At 55.2% G+C, this 20,917-nt stretch overlaps 1 protein-coding gene across 3 annotated transcripts in view; it reads left to right on the top strand.

The window, feature by feature from the left end:
* MGLL (monoglyceride lipase) overlaps window positions 1–20,917 on the top strand; it is a 254,250-nt gene that overhangs the window by 184,981 nt on the left and 48,352 nt on the right. For all 3 annotated transcript variants that reach the window (XM_081246908.1, XM_081246909.1, XM_081246907.1), the window contains one exon: window positions 4,484–4,590. In XM_081246908.1, the coding sequence (XP_081103034.1) occupies window positions 4,484–4,590 (107 nt within the window). The remainder of the gene's footprint in view (window positions 1–4,483; window positions 4,591–20,917) is intronic.

Genomic DNA, 20,917 nt, shown 5'->3' with positions numbered 1-20,917 from the left:
ACGGGGTCTCGTGAAACCCCAAAGGAGCAATGCCAAGTGATGGCCAGCGTGCAGTGGTGAATGTGCTGGGGGGTTCCCTTTTCCCCAAACACACAGAGTAAACACGCAGCTCAGGAAATGGCTGGATGTTCCTGTGGCAACGAGGTGGGGACCTGGGAGGGGCTGGGGCCCGACCTCAGGTTTACATCACAGGATGGGACAGTGAGCAGAGGCTCCACCTACAGCAGGCCTTGGGGGTGGGGGGAGGCAGGAAGGTCTGCCCAGGGGAGGGGGAGGTGTCCTGACAGGTGGGTGGGGCGAAGCAGAGGGACACCTTGGGCGTGAGGTCTGAGCCTGTGGGATGCGGTGGGCAGAGGGATCCAGGCTCCAGGGGTCTTGGCAGCCTGTCAGCACATCCTTCCTAAGCTCCTGTGTGCGCCAGCATCTTCCTCAGCTGGGAACTTGGTCATAAATGAGACCTCTGCTCTGGAGAGTACGTGCCCGTGGGGGGTCAGGGGAGGCAAAGCAAGGCATGGCCGTGGACCAGTAATTCAGACGGTGTGGCGTGCTGAAGGGACCCTTCACCTGAGGTGGTCAGAGAAGGCCTGAGACCCAAGCGACAGCCCAAGCACAGTCAGAAAAGAGGGGTCCCCAGAGAGGCCTCGGTTGACGCAGGGGTTCCGTGCCGGCGCCCACATGCCTGGCTCTCAGGAGTCGACTGTGTTCACCTCTCCCCAGCACCGTGTCCAGTGGTGTCATGTTAATAACTTGAAACCCACTGTGCTGAGAGCCTTTACACCATGGAAACTGGCAAACACTACACATGAGGACCACTCACTATGGTTACTAAACATTTAGCAATGCACCCCGATCTGCTTATCTGAGCGCTAGGAAGAAGGGTACCCCTCGGCCGAGGGGAGAAGGGAGATGAGGGCGTGACCACGGGGCCAGTAGCTTCTGTCTGACGCAGCGAGAAGTCTCGTGTGACTGGATCTTCACTTTGCTAGACAGATTCTACAAAATAAAGGCTCAGGTCCAGGGAACAGGGAGGTGTGGGGAGCAGGAGGGCAGACGGATGTTTCAGAATTGGGGTCCAGGTGAGAGCTGAAACCAGCAACTAAGGGGGGAACCCCACTCATGGCAGCAGCAGCTCAGGACGAGAACGAGGCCGGTGCCGGAGGACGTGTCTGTGGAGAAGCCTGGCCTGGGTCTGGGGGAGGCGAGCGTGCAGGTGCTGACCATCTGTGGGGGGGGCGTGGGCAGAGGCCTCTGCTGCCTGCAGTGGATGGCCACATCGGTCTGCTTGTTTCCAAAGGGGTGGCGGCAGCATGCCTCAGAAGCCTCTACAGCGATCCAGATAAGCCTCTGGTTTACCCAGCACGTCCCTCCGGGAGATAAGTGGCTCCAAAGTGGCTGGAAGTCTCCATGCCAGAAGGGCTGCTTTCTTGCCACTGGGGATCCCACATGGCGTCTGAGCAGCATCGTTGGCCACACTGCACGTGGTGAGAGGTGCTTCTCTGCCTCGGCCCCACAGCGGAACCTCTGGGGCACTCTCCCACCCAGACCGGTTAACCAGAGCTGCTTCCAGGGGTGCGACACAGCCTTGGCACTTTGGAAAGCTCTCCAGGTGATTTCAGGTTGTGACCCAAGTTGAGAACCGCTGGGGGAGAAGTTGTTCCTGTACAGTAAGAGCACCCGTTCTCCCACTCGTGTGTCCAGGGTGGGTTCTCTTAACAGACAGTTCCAGGCGTGGTGGCAGTGATGCCATGTGCCACTCCTGTGGATGCAAATTGAGACCCTGAAGTCCTCCTCCACCCAGCGGGTCCTGACCGCAGGGAGAGGCTGGCTGTCACGTGGCCCGGCTTGTCTGTCCGCGTTAACTGTGGGCTGAATTAATCCAGCAGCTGCCACATTCCCCAAGGATATTAAAGTGCTTGAGCTGCCCCTTCTGGGAGCACAGCCCCTTGTGCCGATGGCAGATGATGGCTATTTAGAGGTTCCAGCCATGCTTCTGGGTAGCTGAGGGAAATCCCATCAGCCAACCCCAGAAGTGTCAGGTGGGCTGGTGTAATCTGCCCACATTGATGTCTGATCAAGCGGAGGTGGCTGGACATTCCATGGAGCAGTGACGAGGGTGTGAAATGTCTGTTGTGTTTCAGGAAAAGGGCCTGGAGGACAGATGCACAAGGAAAGTGAGGTTAGTGCTGGTGCTTTGTGCGCTGCTCAGAGAATAAGTGCGGGGTCCCTCTGCCCTACCCACCCTGGCAGAGGGGAGCTGCAGAGAGAACGCAGGAGTGTGTTTGCTCACCACATGTGTGCCAGTGCCACTAGGCTGGGGCAGCTCTGGGGTTCTGCCAGCAGCAAGGTGGACAAGGCTCCTGGCCTGTTGAGCTGACCTCGAAGTGGAGGAGAGAGCCAGGAACCAAGCGAGCAAGTGAATAGCAAAGCAGTGGCTAACGGTGATGTGCAGTGTGGGCCCAGTGCAAACAGGGGCAAACTGTGAGGTGCACTGTGGGCCCAGTTCAAACAAGGACAAACTGTGAGGTGCAGTGAGGGCCCAATGCAAACAAGGGCAAACTGTGAGGTGCAGTGTGGGCCCAGTGCAAACAAGGGCAAACTGTGAGGTGCAGTGTGGGCCCAGTGCAAACAAGGGCAAACTGTGAGGTGCAGTGAGGGCCCAGTGCAAACAAGGGCAAACTGTGATGTGTAGTGAGGGCCCAGTGCAGGTCAGAAAGGCCTGAGGGACAGAGGCCGCTCTAGGAGACGTCTTCCATGAGTCCCAGGCACGAGGAGCGGCCCTGGGAGATCTGGGGGAGGGTGCTCCGGGGAGAGGCACCAAAGACCCTGAGGTGGGAAGAGCTGGTGCTGCTGAGGAATGGCTGGAAGCTCCTCGTGAGGACAGGTGGTGAGCGGGAAGGGGTCGGGGAGTGGTGAGACAGGAAGGGACAGGACGACGTGTACTCTGAGCCTGCTGGTTGCCCACTGGAGACCTGAAAGCCGGGTGGTGACATGCTCTGATCTACATGTTACCCACTTGTTGTGTGACCTCTCTGGGTTTCACTCTCAGCTGTAAAGAAGGTAAAGGTAGGATGATTATGAGGATTAGAAATCCTGTATGTGGACTTAGCAGAGCAACTGGCACATAGTAAATGCTCGGTGAAAGGGCAGCCGCTGTCCTCCCCGTCCTCCCCCTCTCCCTCCCACCTCGTCTTTATCGGCGTGGCTCACAGGAGTTTCCCCCTTTCATGAAGGGGACTCTAGCCTCCCTGTGACTCATGCTAAGAGTACTGGACTGGGCAGTTGTACATTCAAGAATCTGAGTGCCCTCCTGTAACCCTTCGCTGCTGGGTCACTCTGCGGTGAGCCGCGGCGTGATGGGGGCTGCTGTCTGTGTCTGCAGGTGGGCTCACCACATGGAAGGCTTTCGGCAGGGGGCGGCGGGGGGGGGGGACTGGGCGCCCAGCCAGGCTCTGCTTCAATCCTGAGGCTTCCACTGCACAGATCTTGGGTGTGAGATACCATGTTTATTTCAGAATGTCACAGGCCCTTCCTTCCTTCCTTCCTTCCTTCCTTCCTTCCTTCCTTCCTTCCTTCCTTACTTACTTACTTACTTATTTGCAGAGTGCCAGCTGTAGCTCAAAACCGTGCCAGCCACAAAGAGGCAGCGAGAGAGAGAGAGTCAGTGTGTCCTCAAGAAGGTTACAGCCAGCGGGGAGGGCAGTGAGCCGCTTGGCCCCTGCTGCACAGAGGGTTTGGAGCCCAGAGGAAGCTGTGGAATCTTCCTCAGAGGAGGGGCCCTGAGCAGGGCCTGGAAGGGAGGGAGGAGGGAGCCAGGTGGGCAAAGGGAGGCAAAGGGGGGAAGAGAAGAAAAGGTGCGCACGGAGCACAGACTCCGGCAGCTGAGGGCGAGCCCGTGTGGAGTGGAGTTACCGCACGGCAGTGGGAAGGACTGTCTGTCGGCACAAGTGACAGAAAACCCAGTGCCTGCACGGCACAGCCAGGAGCAGGGCTGGGAGCAGGGCTGGGAGCGTGCTGGCTTCAGGTCTGGCTGGATTCAGGGCCCAGACAACACCGTTAGGGCTGGGTTCCCCCTCCGTGCCTCTCCTCTCTTGGGTTGACCTGTCCTCCAGGGTCGGCTCCTCCTGGACCCAACCGCTTGGCTGGAGCCACTTAAGCCAGTGACTGCGGCTGCGACCATGGTGCCCTGATTGGCTCAGGTCTGGCCCCTTGGGTGGGGCCGATGGAGGACCCGCCGTACACCAGCACCTGCAGAAGTGAGCTCCCGGGACTCAGCCGCCGGCTGCAGACACTGTTGTGGTGACTATCCTATAGGAACCGGCTCTGTTCTGGGTGACCCTGAAGCCCATGTTGTAACAGCGTGCCCTCTCACTTAGACCCGTCATTTAGCCTTTGACTCTCCGCTGATGTTGCGGGAGCCCTGCCCTGCCCTGGACACAGCCTCCATGGCCTACGCCTTCCTAACAGCCATCTCTCGTCCCCGCAGGGCCCTGGTCTTTGTGTCCCACGGAGCGGGGGAGCACTGCGGCCGCTACGACGAGCTGGCTCGGATGCTGGTGGGGCTGGAGCTGCTGGTGTTTGCCCACGACCACAGTGAGTAGCCCGGGGCTGAGCCCCCCATCCGGGGCGCCCCCTTCCAGTCCCCCCTCCTCCTCAGTTTTCTACTTCTGATTCATGCACTGAAACTGGGAAAAGACGTTCTCCACGGGATGTTTGTAAGTAAAAAATGTGCAGTTATGTAAACAAAAAATGTGTCTGACCAGCAGTTTCTGTTGAGTCTGGGATTGAATGCAGGCTGATTAGAAACCTCCACTGAAAAGCCCCCGAGTCGGGATGTGTTTGTGTAAGAACTTGCCCCAGGCCACGTCACCCTCTCTCACGTTTATAGAGCGCTCTCTGCACAGAACGGGCCCGGGTTTCCCCCACAGGACTTCAGACAGTGCCATGCCCTCAGTGCACGTGCCGTACACAGCCCAGTGCAGCCTCAGGATGCTTCCAGAGCACTCAGACCAGGAGAACAGTAAGGGTCTCAAGGGCCGTGGGGTGATGAGAAAACCCCGAACACGGGCACGTTCACAAGCACATACAGATGCACCCACACGTGTACACACGCACATGTCCCCAGGCCAAGTCTTTGATTCTTCGTCAGTAACAAAATCCATAGTAACCATCAGAATGCAGCACTTGTTGCCTAAATCAGTATGTAGTTCCCTAATCGTTTGGGTGACATTCTCCGTGCCTGGGAAGGCTCCCAGTCGAGATCTTTCTGTGTCTAACAGTCTTAAGAAAGAAGATTTCCTTGTGACTGACCATGGTGATTTCTGCACTGCTTCAATGTAGAAATCCATCATCCTGGCCCAGATCCGGAAACGTTGCTTCCGTTTTATCTGATAGGGAAATGATTAAGTGAAAATAGGGGTAGGGGAGAAGTGACAGGCCTGGGAGTCCTTGTGACAGGAGGGAAAGCTTGCCCGGGTCGTTTTGCATATAAGGAACTGCAATTTGGTCTACCAAGAGCCCTTTTTCAGCCAGATATGTGCAAGGGTCCTCATAACTGAGAATATTGACTAAATTCTTTCTTACTGTGGTCGTAATGTTCTGTAGTGCTTTGCAAACAGTCCCAGTGATACTTGTGAGACTGTTTGAGAGAGAATATTCGAGGATTATCCTGATTTTCACTGTGGGACTGTCATTATTTACTTTGACACCTTCTACACTGTAAGGCCCATGATAGGAATGACTTTTTTCCTATCGCATTTGTCTCTGTTAACGGTTGTTGCAGTGAGCTGAACCACAGGGGGGCATTCTGAAAGAAAAGAATGTTTGTACTGTGCCAACGCGAAACACCTCCAACGGAATTTTAAGTTACCTGCTTTTAATCTCGAGGTCAACTACTCTCTTATCCGCTGCCTTTGGCCAAATCTGTGGGGGGGAGTAACTGTCGTGCCTTATTTATATAGTTGTCTGGCCGTAGAAGTTTGAAAAACAATTTGAAAAGCCTTCTTTTTTAGAGTAAAGAGAGAAAAGAAACAGCCTCCCTTTTGATGTTTCCAAATTAACATCCAAATCTGAGGCCTGGCTCTCTGTGACATTCTAAATATAGCTCAAAGCTGGTTGCTTGCATTCAACTGTTTTAAGTTCCTTGATTGATCAGTTTCTTCCAAGGACTCACGGGAAATCTCTCTGGCAAGTGCCTGTGGGAGGTGTTTTATTCAAGAAATGAACCCAGTGTGACTTTGGTTGTCTAGAGATGAGTGTGGCTGTGGCTTCCTTAGTGGGAGAAAGTGGGTGCTGGGCCGCCTTTGTGGGGTCTTGTGCCGGCTGGGGAAGCAGACGCTGGTGGTTACGCCCTGTGCCTGGTTGCTTCTCGCAGAGGTGTGGAGGGGAACTGGGGACGTGGAGGGACTTGAGCCCAGGCCTGCTGGTTCTGCAGCCCAGCCTCCCTTCATCACACCGCACATGACTCGGTGTTCACACCGGCATGAGGCCTACAGAGAGGTGCTTCATTCTTTCCCGCATAGCTTTTAAATTTAAATAAAGCCTCTGTGGGGAAAATGTCAGGGCATTTATGGGGCCAATTGGAGGGATACAAGGATTAAAAACACAGAGCAAAACACCTCTCAAGGCCCCGGGGCCTCGCCAGTGCCAGGCTGGCCTAAACCTCCCCGTTCCCAGTCATGCTGTCCGTTGTCATCTGCACTCCCGTGCTTCCGGGGGGACCTGCCCCCCTGATGACAGAAGGGCCCCGACGCAGACACACCTGGGTCCCAGTGTCTACTGGACTGCAGTTCCAGCCGTGGGCCTTAGACGCCTAACCATTCCGAGCCTTAGTTTTTTCATCTACCAAATGGTCCAGACAGTGTGGTGATAGAATAAAACAAGGCACACGGGGGCCCAGGGGAGGGTGGTGTCTCGTCCCCTTCACTCTGCCAGCCCCAACGGGGGACACCGAGGCTGGGAGCAGGGGTGCCGGGTTCTTGGGTCCCCTGCCCGGCTGCAGAGGCTGCGGTGAAGATCGACTGAAGGATAGATGGAAAGTGCTTCACAAAGTAAACAGATACCAAGGGCGGGTTCACGGCTGGTTTCTCTAACACAATTTGTAGAAACACGGGTTTCTACAAATCCTATGCCAACTTGATTTTAAGTTAAATCTCCTTGCTCAGCTGTGCTCCAGTAAGAAACCTGGAGGCCCTGGGTTGGGTGGTCTGGCTGGCAGCCTGGTGTGCACAGCACGGTGCTCACTTAGCATCCTGCTTACCTTTGTTTTCTATTTGACCTTAGAATTTTACAGGATGACCTCCTGGGCCTGCAGGGCTTTGCCAGCAAGGAGAGTTACATTCCTGCCCTTTGCTGAGTGCCCGCTGCATGTCAGGCACTGGCCAAGGCCCTTCTCATGCATTATTTCCTACCCCTCGTAACAGTTAATGACAGTTGCCCCGCTCAGAGGTGAGGGTCTGAGGCTCTCCTTGTCCACCAGAGCACATGTACCAGTCCAACTCCTTGTCCACCAGAGCACATGTACCAGTCGGGGGCTGTTGGACTGCATCAGACCCCTGACCTCGGTAGCTTAACAAAGGTTTATTTTTCTCCCGTGACATGAGAAGGCCAAGGTGGCTTTGGGACACCGCCGTGCCATCCACGCCCAAGGCTCCCTCTGTAGCTTTGCTCAGCTGTTCTCATCATCGCGTGGCTTTCATGCCCACGGGTACCAGCTCCAGCTCCCGGGCTCAGCAGGAGGCAGTACAGAGCTCCCCGTCGCGTTGCAGCTACACCGCAGGCGCCAGGACAGCATCACACGGCCAAGGCCAGCCGCAAGGGAGGCAGGAGATCTAACTTGTTTGCTGCGTGTTTGCTGGTTCAGACAAAACAGGGCCCAGTTGCTAAGAAGGGCACACAGGATGGACGCTAAAGCACCGTCTCCTCTGGCAGCCACGCTTCCAGGCGTGTTCTTTAGGAGAGCATTTCTCATCCGTTTCTGCTTTATATATTTTCTGAGCTATGTTTAGCTCACAGTGTCACCTTTCTATGTGCTTTCAGAAGGTTTAGACGTGAAGGTTATTATTAGGATCATGAGTATGTAGCGGTGAAGGTTGCTAATCGTGCATTAACCTTGGGTCAGGGCCTGTACAAGGAACAGTGCATGGACACAGGCGCTGGCATGCTGATGGCCGAGGGACCTGTCCCCCCAGCCCCCTTAAGCAGCCCCGTGAAGCGCTCAGCTTTGTCCTAGTACTTTTACCCTGAGGGGTAGCTCTTCCTTTGGTTGGAGGCAACGGAAACTGACTTAGGTGTCGTGTGCTCGCTTCTCCCTCAGCCCCACAGCCTTCTCCTTGCTGTGCAGCCCAGGCCTGAGCAGAGAGTAGAGGCATCACCAGTGTTTGCTGAATGAATGAAGGAGTGTATGACCCGGAATAGATCAGACCAGAGACGCTATGAATATCAGCAAACACTCACATGAAAGTATCTGCGTCAGCAGGGTGGAGAGGACCCAGCAGAGGGACCAGGACTCGGTCTGGTGGCTAAGGCTGGGGCAGGGCTGCTGTCGACTGGAGCTGGGGCAGGGGAGCCTCGAGGCCTGTAACTCGGGTGCTCGAGGCAGGCTCAGCCACCCAGCGGCACACGGCTTCCCAACGCCTGGCAGGTTGGCGAGGTGCTGGGTCTTGTCGGCTGAGTGGAGGAGCCTGAGGGGAGAAGAAAGGGTGTAGAGGAGGGGCCCATAGCTGAGAGCCGTGGTCCTCTCCGGGGATGCCCCTGAAACACTGCGGGGGGGGTCTTGAAAAATACTGATGCCGGGGCTCCTCACTCCACAGAGACTCTGATCTCTCGGGACTTTGGTATGGCCGTGGTGTCAGGACCTTTGAAATCCCCCAGGTGAGTCTAACAAGTAGCTGAGGTTGAGAACCACCGTTCCAGGCAGAGGAGGCCGTACGGTACTGGCAAAACTCAGATGCATGGGGTCACGTGCTTACGTCCTGTTCAGGTGGGACCCGCGGCCCGAGGGTTCAGCTGGACCCTGGAGTCTAGCCCCAGGAACGGAGGGGGAGCCAGCCCCTGGCCTGCGAAGCTGAGGGCTCTGTCATGAGACCCTGTGGACACTCGGGAAGGATGCTAAGCAGGGAGTAACCCCGCGGCGAGATGGGATCCAGGGCAGGGCCAGCGAGGGAGGGGGTGGCAGGCAGAGTTGGGGGAGCCTCCACGAGGTCTGAGCAGGTGGAGAACCAGGGGTGGGAGTTTCTGTGCTGCTCTAAATACAGCACCGAGGAAGCCGGGCCTCTCGTTCACGCCGTCCCTGGTCACCAGCTGCTCACGGTGACTCACTGGAAACCCCTTGGAGCAGTGGTATGAGCAGGAGAGAGGGGCCGGAGAGGCGGGCAGCCCCCAGTCCCACCTGCTGCTGGGGCGGCGGTGTTGGGAGGACGTGGGCAGCAGGAGCCCTTCCGTCTCCAGCTCAGCGGCTCCGGGCCCTTCCCGTGAGCAGCCTCCCGACTCTGCACCACGGAGCATTCAGAGTTACATTGGTGGGGCCCGAGTTGCCCTCTCTTTATTTACGGAGTATAAAACAACCATTCCTAACTGATTAACAGTGAATTAATCATCTGCAAATATTTGAGGGAAGGTGTTAAAGGCAGTTTGTATGTGTCTTATTTATTTTTTAACTTTAAAAAAAACTCAGGCGGGGCTGGGGTGTATGTGAGAAGAGGAAGCTCTGGGGAAGTGTCTGCGGGCGGCAGTTAAGCCTGACTCTTTGGTGCGAGCCCTGCCCAGTCAGAAGAAGAGTATTCCGGAAATTCAAGGGGAGAAGAGAGTACCTGTGTGTTTTCCACACAGGGAGAGTTTTGAGTCAGGGCCCCTGCGGGATCTAGTCTGTAATTGCTGTCAGCTACACTCATATGTTCTGTTTCCAGTGTTTGAAAACTGTGTACATTTTCTTGCTGTAGTAAACATGAGAGTGAAAGGGATGCCTGGAGGGTGCGCGGGGCCCCACCCGCAGTGGGTGCAGGCATCAGACGCAGAAGGCAGGCCCCGGCCACCTCTGGGTCCCTTCCAGGCCTTCGTGGTCCCTCCCCCTTGCCCTTCTGTATTCACGTTAAACATCCCCAGACCTGCCAGCTTGGATATCCGTCTCTGACATGGGATTGTTTGGTCGCTTGCCTCTTCCTTGCGTAAAGCAAAAACCTCCACGAGCCTCCGTTTGCTCATCTATAAAATGAAGGTGATGGTGACGATAATACTGACAGCAGTGAAGTTACCTGTGGCTGCGACAAACCGAGAGAGGTCAGGTTCACACCTGGGGGCAGCCAGGGTCCCGGCAAGGCTGGTGGACACCCAGACGGCTGGGCCCAGCCCCCAGATTTTCCGCTTCAATTGGGCAGGTTCCAAGAAGTGGGCCAGGGTCACCACAGGTGTTTCTTGGGTAGAATTTACTTTAAATAAGGTGCAGCGTCGGGAATTCCCTGGCGGTCCAGTGGTTAGGACTCCGTGCCTCCACTGCCTGGTCAGGGAACTAAGATCCTGCATGCCATGTGGTGCGGCCAAAAAATTAAAATTAAAATTAAAAAAGTGCAACGTCAGTGTCGTTAAACTTGGAAGTGTAATATCTGCAGTCAGCAGACTGGGCATCTCCTGCAGCAGATACAGCCCGGGGACCTCCCTTGTGCAGTCTGTGCTGGGCGTGGGCTGCAGAAATGACACAGACCCGGGTACCTACCTCCAGAGCCTCCCAGGGCAGGGAAGGTGGCAGATACCCTGGGCCTCTGGTGGAAATGTCCCTGAGGGTAAAGGGAGACGGGTCTTCCTGGAGGGTGAGCATGGGGAGAAGCTTCAGAGTACACAACTCCGGTGACCTTGGCCAGGACACTAAGCCTCCCCGAGCCTCCATTTCCCCACCTGTGACTTGAGTCATAGCATCTCCCTGGTGAGGAAACATGATGTGGTAGCTGCCGGGCGCGTATCAATATCGGTAAATATTGGCGCCGCCCTCCGCCCACCCACAGACCCCTGCTCTCTTCATCCCCAGACGCAGTCTTCAAGAAGAGGACCTCATTGTCCATCTCCCCCAAGACTGGGGGCGTACTTCCCATCTTCTCTGACGCAAGGGGCTCACACTCCCCATTTTATTTACGTCGAACTCCATGTCACCCTCGACGGGACCTCTTGAAGGATGTCCGTCACCGAGCACCCTCTTTATCACCATCTGGGGGCTTCCCTTTATCATGTCCATTCTTTATGTGCTACTGATTCCATTTTTAAAGACATTTAGGGGACTTCCCTGAGGGTCCAGTGGTTAAGACTTTGCATTCCAATGCTGCAAGTGCGGGTTCGATCCCTCTTCAGGGAGCTAAGATCCCACATGCCTCACGGCCAAAAAACCAAAACAAAATAGAAGCAATATTGTAACAAATTCAATAAAGCCTTTAAAAATGGTCCACATCAAAAAAAAAAACTTTAAAAAAATGAATAAAAATGAAGACATTTAGACAGTGATTGCTGGGGAAGGTGCCCTGATCTATTCACATGTGAAGCAGGTGACAAAAACACGCAGCCCTTTTGAAGGTTAGAGGCAAGTTTTGGTCTGAATCCTGCATCAAGCTCAGCGTGAGGGGCTTTGAGAGCCACATGGATGCTTCTGGAAGCCCAGTGCCGTCTTTTCTCATCTCAGGGCAGGAAGTGCCTGATAACTTGTCACCCTGTTACCTTTCTAAAGGAATTTCCTCGAAGGGAGTGTTTGTTCACTCAAAACTACTCACCTGGCCCCGAGGTGGAAATATTTAAGGCTTTCTGGTAAGGAGAAAACAGACTCCACTCTCCGTCTCTGGAGGAAGCAGTTTCTGGAGTGTTTAGGTGTGTCACGTGTTGGAGGAGGAAAACAGTCGAATTACCTACACGTGGTGCTGTGTGAAAAAGGAAAAGTGGATAATTCTAGGGAAGGGAGTTCTCAGCACCACGGACACTCTGTGCACAGGTCAGGAGCTGAGAGAAGATGGACCTCATTTTAATGTATATGTAGGTTATATTTGAAAGGAGAGCAAAACATGTACCTTGGTATCTGGAAGACTTGAGTTCAAGTCATTTCAACCACTTTCTTGCTCTGTGACCCTGGACAAGTTCCCCAAGCTCCCTGAACCTCAGTGTTCTCATCTACAGCAAGAGAAGGATCAAAGTCTCTACCTACCCCATAGGGTCAGTGAAGGGACCAGGTGAGGTAGTGCATGTAGAGGGCCTGGCCCCGTGTGGGGACTGGACACCCGACACCCACACAGGCCTCGCCCCCTCCAAGTGCAGGTCACTAGGATAAGAGAAGCAGGGAAGAATGACACAGCCAGGGCGGGGGGCACAGTCGCTGCAGAAATGGCTCCAGGTGAGCTGAGACTTGAATGACAGCTGGAACTCCATCCAGGCAGAGGTGCAGAGGCACAGAGGCCCAGGCAGGACGCGGGCACGGGCTTCCCCGTCACGAGCTAGGCACCATGAGTCAGAGGCGTGTCCTCATGCATTAAAGGTGAGCATCCCAAGCTTTGGAGAGGCAGAGGCCAGGTCACATAGTAGGAAGGGCATGCGGGTTCCCTGCGCCATCCAGGATGCGGATGGTTGAGGAGAGAAGCCATGATCGGGCTGGGTGACCAAAGCCTGGAGCTTGGGGACCATCAGCTGCTCGGGAGGAAGGGAACCTGCTGCTGCCAGAGCCTCACAGACGGCCTGGACCAGGGTGCTGAGCAGGGCTTGGCTGCTTCAAACGGATCAGCTCCTGGGTCTCTACAACCACCGTCAAGCAGCTTGGTGCTGCCCATGTGGCCAAGGGATTCTGGAGGCCTGGGTGACATCAGCCACCTCTTAACACAGTGCTTTGTGTGGGCTCTGGACCAGCGTGTGCCTGCAGCTGCAGCCTACCCGGTGGCCCGGCCACCTCCAGCACCAGCTGAGGGCCTGCCACTGCCCACCCTCCCGCCGGGTGTCCCTGCCCCGGGTCCCCTCAGTGCTGCTGCAACACCTTCCAGCAGAGGAAGGTTCTGCTCCACGGTACCTTTCGGCTGTCTGTCCACGCGTTGGCCTCTTAGCTCCTCCAGCTTTGGAGCCAGGACTTCTCCTGGTCACTCCCTGAGGGGAGGTGTCATGACTGGGAAATAAGGAAGCTGAGTGGCCCCCTGAGGTCACTGCCATCCTCTCTGCAGTCGGGGCCCGTCTCTGGGGGGAGCGAGGTGGGGAGAGACGGGGTCGGGAGGAGACCCCACGGAGGGCAGGGTCGTGGGCGCAGAGGTCAGAGCAGGAAATGGACACCAGCCCGGGCCTGCACTGGGTCAGCAGCAGGACATGTCTGGGGGCCTTGTGCTTGGACAGCAGAGGTCCCCACCTGTTTTGGGCAGGAAGGAGGGTGCCTGGTGGCCTTCAGTGTCCGGAGCCTCCCGTTATGGGCTGAGTCAGAGCTGTCCTTGACCCTTCAAAGCCTGCAGCTGTGGACTGGCTGCTGGCCAGGTGGCTTGGGAGGCTGGTGCCTTTAGCTGTCGATTTATGACACCCTTGGTCATGGGCGTCTTAAAAACGAGCTTTGGAGATGTGCCCTCTGGGCCTTTTCTTCCCGGGCAGCTGCTCCCTGGCTGCTGGGTCCGTGTGCCGGCAGCCCTGGCGACCCCCGAGCACGCCAGCCCGAGCCCTGCATTGCGCTCCACGAGGCCAGCTTCTCCCCACCACGTGCCAGACGCCTTCTAGATTCAAACACTCTGCACCCGCTTAGGTAACGATTACTTTGGATTATTTTTTCCCATCTGCAAACACTGAGTCTTTTCCTGAAGACATTCAAGTCGGGTGGATTGACACCTGTCCCCATTGTTAGGGACCCGCAGACTGTTCCAGCGCATGTGAGACCAGGGTCCGGGAGCGGCCGTGGTGAGAGGCAGGACCTGGAGTGATCGCCTGGGTTCAAACCACCAGGCAGGTGGTGTGGTCAGGGACACGACCCGGGTCCCCCCTTCCTTGTGAGGTGGGGATGCTGGCGGTGGTGCCTGGATGCAGAGCTCCCATGGTCGCCACCCGGGAGGCCCGAGAGTGAGCAGGCCTGGCCCAGGGGAGCCCGGCAGGGGTGGCGCGGGTCATACACGCGGACTGGTGACTGAAGCGGAAATGGTGATTGTAGCTGCCGTCCTCTTTTGGTCCCCGACAAAGCCGCAGGCCGCAGCAAGCCTGCAGGGACGGCCCGTCTCCTCGATTCAGGCGCGGTGGGTGCGGGTTCAGGGTCCCACCCTGAACAGCAGGCTGGGGCCGGGACCCAGGTCCCCACACGTCTCCCCAGGCCTGGGAGCTGCCGCTGCCCTTCAGGACGTTAACATTAGGAATAACTCTGGCTGCAGGTGGACCAGGAAGAGGAGCCACCGAGAGAAATGTTAAAACAGGTGGGGCCAGGGTCGGCTTCCCTGGGATGTGTCCCTGGGGAAGGCCACACCGACTGCCCCGTGGGGGGCTGCCTGGGGGAGGGGCCTCGTCTCTGTTCTGTGAGCTGGAGCCTTTCGGAAGTGGGAGCACAACAGCCTGGGACCGGGCCTGGCCGGCCCACCAAGAGCTAAAAATAACTGCCGAGATGCCGCCAAGGGCCAGGGCCTCTGGGAGAACGGGAGTAGCCGGCGGGTTCCCTCTCCCCTCCCTGGGAAAGGACCCCATGTGGCAGACGAGGTGCTTCACAAGTACCTGTTACCCACCTGCAAATAATAAAGGCCCAGCTGTGCTTGCTCCTTTCCTGAGGGTGTTTGTGGCCTTTGCTTAATTTCGCTGCACATGTTGCCTCCAAGGTAGCAAGAGGGATCTTCGCTCCATTTCCCAGGTGAGGCAGCGAGCCGGGCGGGCCAGGACCAGAACCAGAACTCCTGCTCACAGCTCTGGGAAGCGCCCTCCGTGCCTTGATTTCTGTCCCATTAGCGGTAAGAGGAAGAAGTCAAAGGCCACCGAGGACCCCAGTGGGATACTCAGACCAGGGGCATCTCATGGACAAGCACCTTGGGGGCACCTCGCGTATTCAGCACCTGCCTGAATATCCGAGAAGGAAGCTCTGCGTGTGAAACCTGGGCGAGTCGGAGCCGGAGAGCTGGGCTCCCAGGGGCCAGGCTGGAGAATTGAGTTTTCAGGACACGCTGAGACGGAGGTGGCCCGAGTGGCTGCACCCAGGCTCTGCCCCAGACGAGCTGTGTGCCGGGCCTCTCTGGGCCTCTGCCTCTGCAAAAACAAGACGAGCGGAACCTGCGGCGTGAGCTGGACCTACGCAGAACATGCTCGGAACCGAGCGTGAAGTCGGGGTGCAGTCTCTGCCCAAGGCCACTGCATGGTAGCAGCTTCTCCAGGAGGACCGTGGACTCCTGCCCTGATTCTGGAAGCAGAGGGTGGGCAGCAGGGGCCCTGCCTGCTGGAGCTGGAGGAGCTCTGGAGAGACCCCCCTGTCCCTTAGCATCTCACGCCCACCCAGATCCAAGCCAGCCAGCCCGACATAGCAGTGTGGAGGAAGGTGGTTGCCTGGTGAGCCCCAGAAAGCAGGCAGACTGGTCATCGCCTCCTGGGGGACGACCGCCACACTGCAGGCCCCTCTCAGTGTGGTCAACCACAAGCACGCACCCAACTGTAAGCGCCAAGACAGCAACCCAGTGACCCGCTTCCTGGGTCCTGCCCGGAACCTCGTCTGTAACGGTCTCGGTGAGCGTCTGCTGAATTATGAGGCAGTTGACTAAAAACGATCGTTTCTCTGGGTTTGCCCAAGTTCAGACGCGTGAATCTCTGTGTGTGTGTGTGTGTGTGTGTGTGTGTGTGTGTGTGTATGAATTTGGACTAGAGGATGGGCCCTGTTTAAAGAAAATCAAATAACGCTTTCCCACTGGGGAACATCCGTCATCTCTGTGCTAGTATTTTTTTCCATGGATCACCCCCCATTTAACCCTTGCAGCAATGTGGTCAGACAGCCAACGTGCCCATGGAGGAAGCAAGCTGGCTCAGAGATGGAAAGTAACTTGCCCAAGGCAGCACAGCCAATGTGGGGAGGTGGGGGAGGAACAAAGCTGGAGTCAAATCCCTGTACTCTTTGCCTTGCTAAGACCTTGACTTTTGGAAAACTGCCTTGGAGTGAGGCATCGCAGGCCCTGTCCCACCGGCGATGGCTGTGAGCATCCTGGCTTGGAGTGCAGTCCCCAGGCAAGCGGCCCTGGGGTTTCTGCACCTCCCGACAGAAGTGCCCGAGCAGCTCCAGGAACAGCTTATGATGCGCAGTCTGTCGGGGGAGGGGTGCCAGCTCCCCACCAAGCCCTCCGCCAGGGCTCTGCTCGAAGATGCTCTGATCCCCACGGGTGGCACCCAAGCTCAGCCAATGGACATAGAGTGTTGGGCCAATACCAGGAGTGGAAACGCATTCCTTCTGCCCTGCCCCCCCCCCATTCCTCAGAGACTGCGACGCCGCATTTCCCACACTGACTGCATCCTCTGAGCATCACAGCGGGGTGGGGCTCCCCGTTTTCAGAGTGAGCCCAGCCTGGGCGAGCTTCGCGTGATGCTCCAGAGGGCCGCAGCTTGGGACCTGGCCCCGTGTTTCTGGCTGTGTGGCTGGGACAGTCCAGTCTGTCTCTCAGAACCACATTTTCCCCGTCTGTGTGATGGGCCTGAGGCTTCCCCTAGAGACCCTAAATCACAGCAGCCAACACAAACTCCATGTGCAGTAAATGCATGATTCTTCCCCTCCCCTCCGCTCTGCCCTCGCTAGGAGGTTTGAGACCGCCCTCCCTGCCACGCTTGCTTCCTTCCTTCAACACAGAAAACCAAGTTGGCTGGCAGGGGCCAGCTGTCTTCCCCAGAGTCATGGAGAAGGGCCGGATCATTTTGGCACCATAATAGTAATTATTTCTTTCCTCGGCTATTGTGCAGATATCACCAGATCGGAAAACTCGCTTAGAGGGTTTATTCAGTGGAAACTTCCTCTTTTACCAAAAAAGGAGAGGAATCATCTGTGGTGCTTCATCTCAAGGCCCAGGAACAGAGTCCAAGGCCCCTGGGGGGCGGAGGGAGGGCTGGGCTGATCTGGAGCAGGTCAACCCCTCTTTTTGTCCACGGACCCGCCAACCAAGAGCCCCCGAGGTCATGCGGCTCCTGGGCTTGAAGCATCTCTGTAAAACGGCACTGTTTCTGTGAACTAAAGTTTCTCCAAGTGGGAGAAGCTGCTGTGAGATGTGAGGACGGGCCTGTGATGAGATTTCTAAATGACGCAGGTGGATACAGACGTCCCTCTCGAGCTCGAGACCCAGAACGGGGGTGAGCTGACCTCTACTGAACACGCTGTGTGCTGGGCACGACACTGAGGGCTCTCTCACATCTGTGTGGGGACAGGTCCGGACACAGTTGAGACGTTGGCTGGTCTCCCGGGACCCGCCTGACCCCGTGCGTTTCCCCTGCCGCTGTCACAGAATAGGGGACCATTTGAAGTAGCTGTAGGGAGCCTCCTAGACCATCCTCACCTGCAAGGACACCATTCACAGTTTGAAGCTAGTGTGTTTATACACATTTTCAAGTTTCCCCTTTAGTGATAGCTTGTCATCGTCACGGTACGTTGACTGGTTTACCCATAAAGTACGTCTGACTTTAAGGCCTTTTTGAAGAGTGATCAAGAAAAGAAAACCGTAAGTGACGTCCCCACTCTCCATGCTCCAACTGCAGAACTGCTGAGAGCACAGAGGATGCTTTGTCTCCCAGTGCCAGGCATGGGGGGGCGCCCGGGAGGAGGTGCTGCGGGTTGAACCTGCTGCGGGGCCGGGATCGTGGGTCAGTTTGCACAGAGAACTCGTGCCATTTCCTCCATACCCGAGAGCCTCACTACTTCATCCGTTCATTTCTTCATTCACTTGTTCATTCTGTGATTTACTGATCACCTGCCAGGGCCAGGACGGCTTCACACCTGTGAAGGGGACGGCGCAGTCCCTGCCCTTGTCGGACACTAAGCGGAAATGAATGACTTCAGAGTGTTTAACTCAGAGATCGGTGTCAGGAGGAAGGTGAAACGGGGTGGGGTGGGCGGTGGAGCAGGAGACTGGCCTCACTGAGGTGGTGACAGCTGAGCCAGGACCAGAGGAGGGGAGGGGGGCCGTGAGTACCTGGGCCGCAGGGCACCTGCAGAGGCCAGGCGGCAGGAGAGCAGGCGCCGTGGGGGGAGGGGGAGGTGATGCAGGTGCCAAGGGCAGGCCATGTAGGGCAGGCCATGTAGGGCCCAGTGGACCCTGGGCCCCTCGCCTGTAAAATGGGGGTAAGAGACCTCACGCGCTGTGCTGCAGACCTGATGGCATCGCCAGCACCAGCACGTGTGGGAGGAGCTCAGTGAGCAAACACGCACCCCTTTCCTGTAGCATGGACGCAGGCTGGCAGCCTTCATCCCGGGGCGCTGATGCACCTGGCCAAAGGCAGCCAAGTTGGGGTGCCCTGAGCCTACTTCAGATGTCCCCCAGCTCACGACACCATCGCAGCTTCCTTCGTGTCCCCAGGGCTCTTCCGGGACTTTATCTTTCAGGAGTTCAGGGAGGAGTTTCTTCCTCGGGGGGAATCCACTCATCTGGGAATGGGGACCCGTCTCCTGCCAGACTCACGGCTGGGCCTCGAGCTGTCTCACTGGTTTTGGGAAGTTGGAGGGTCCCAGAGCCAAGATGTAGAATCCTTGAGGACAGGAGCCGTGTTGCTAATTTTACATGTATGTGTGTATTATGTACTGTATATTGTATTTGTGTCTGTGCACTGGGATATTGCCTCATACAGGTTCTCACAAACAGTAAGAAATCAACAGGGACTTCCCTGGTGGTCCAGTGGTTAGGACTCAGCGTGAGGACCTGGGTTCAATCCCTGGTCGGGGAACTAAGATCCTGCATGGTGCAGCCAGGAAAAAAGAAAAGAAATCAAGAAATACTTGTAGATCACAGCTTTTCTGCCCGAATCAGTCAGCAGTTGCCACAGTAATATTGTGTAGCAAAGCCCCCCAGGCTCATGAGCGTAAGACAACAATAGCTTTGTTTTTCTTGCATATCTGTAGGTTGGCTGACTTGGGCCGGGCCTGGCTGCGCTCAGATTGGGCCCGGTCCTCTTCTTGAGCTCTCATCCTCCTTGGGCCAGTAGTCTAGCCAAATCCTGCTCCTCCCAGGGCGATGTCAGAAGCATGAGAGAATGGTGGGACCACGTGATGCTTTTTAAAGTCTTGGCTCAGACTGGCCCCACCATCACCTCTGCCCGTAGTCCACTGGCCAAGCCCAAGGTCGGGACATCATACATTCCTCACCTGGTGTGAGGACCCGCAGTGACTCGGGGCAGAGAGCTCAGGTGGAGGAGGCTCCCCTAGAAAAGAGCTGAGGCTCCTCCCAGTGTTGACCTGGGCCCAGGTTATCAAGGATGGAACCCAAGGCGATTTTAAACAGCACGTAGGCAGTCACTTCTTATTTTAAAAGATACATATTTATTGACCAGAGGGCAGACAGCAGAAGTAAGGAGAACTACAATCCTGCAGCCTGTGGAACAAAAACCACATTCACAGAAAGATAGACAAGATGAAAAGACAGGGGACTTTGTACCAGATGAAGGAACAAGATAAAACACCAGAAAAACAACTAAATGAAGTGGAGATAGGCAACGTTCCAGAAGAAGAATTCAGAATGATGATAGTGAAGATGATCCAGGACCTCGGAAAAAGAATGGAGGCAAAGATCGAGAAGAGGCAAGAAATGTTTAACAAAGACCTAGAAGATTTAAAGAACAAACAAACAGTGATGAACAATACAATAACTGAAATGAAGAATACACTAGAAGGAATCAATAGCAGAATAATTGAGGCAGAAGAACGGAGAAGTGACCTGGAAGACAGAATGGTGGAATTCACTGCTGCAAAACAGAATAAAGAAAAAAGAATGAAAAGAAATGGAGACAGCGTAGGAGACCTCTGGGACAACATTAAACACAGCAACATTCACGTTATAGGGGTCCTAGAAGGAGAAGAGAGAGAGAAAGGACCAGAGAAAATATTTGAAGAGATTATAGTTGAAAACTTCCCTAACATGGGAAAGGAAATAGTTAATCAAGTCCAGGAAGCACAGAGAGTCCCATACAGGATAAACCCAAGGAGAAATACACCGAGACACATAGTAATCAAATTGGCAAAAATTAAAGACAAAGATTATTAAAGGCAGCAAGGGAAAAATGACAAATAACATACAAGGGAACTCCCATAAGGTTAACAGCTGATTTCTCAGCAGAAACTCTACAAGCCAGAAGGGAGTGGCATGATATACTTAAAGTGATGAAAGGGAAGAACCTACAACCAAGATTACTCTACCCAGCAAGGATCTTATTCACATTCGATGGAGAAATCAAAAGCTTTACAGACAAGCAAAAGCTAAGAGATTCAGCACCACCAAACCAGCTCTACAGCAAATGCTAAAGGAACTTCTCTAGGTGGGAAACACAAGAGAAGAAAAGGACCTACACAAACAAACCCAAAACAATTAAGAAGATGGTCATAGGAACATACATATCAATAATTACCTTAAATGTGAATGGATTAAGTGCTCCAACCAAAAGACACAGGATCGCTGAGTGGATACAAAAACAAGACCCATATATATGCTGTCTACAAGAGACCCACTTCAGACCTAGGGACACATACAGACTGTAAGTGAGGGGATGGAAAAAGATATTCCATGCAAATGGAAATCCAAAGAAAGCTGGAATAGCAATACTCATATCAGATAAAATAGACTTTAAAATAAAGAATGTTACAAGAGACAAGGAAGGACACTACATAACGATCAAGGGATCAATCCAAGAAGAAGATGTAACAATTATAAATATATATGCACTCAACATAGGAGCAACTCAGTACCTAAGGCAACTGCTAACAGCTATAAAAGAGGAAATCAACAGTAACACAATAATAGTG

The sequence above is a fragment of the Mesoplodon bidens genome, assembly GCF_964165515.1.
Source record: "Mesoplodon bidens genome assembly, chromosome: 10".
NCBI classification, from domain to species: domain Eukaryota; kingdom Metazoa; phylum Chordata; class Mammalia; order Artiodactyla; family Ziphiidae; genus Mesoplodon; species Mesoplodon bidens.
Note: the sequence above shows the minus strand (reverse complement) of the source record. Positions and strands in the feature narration are given on the sequence as shown.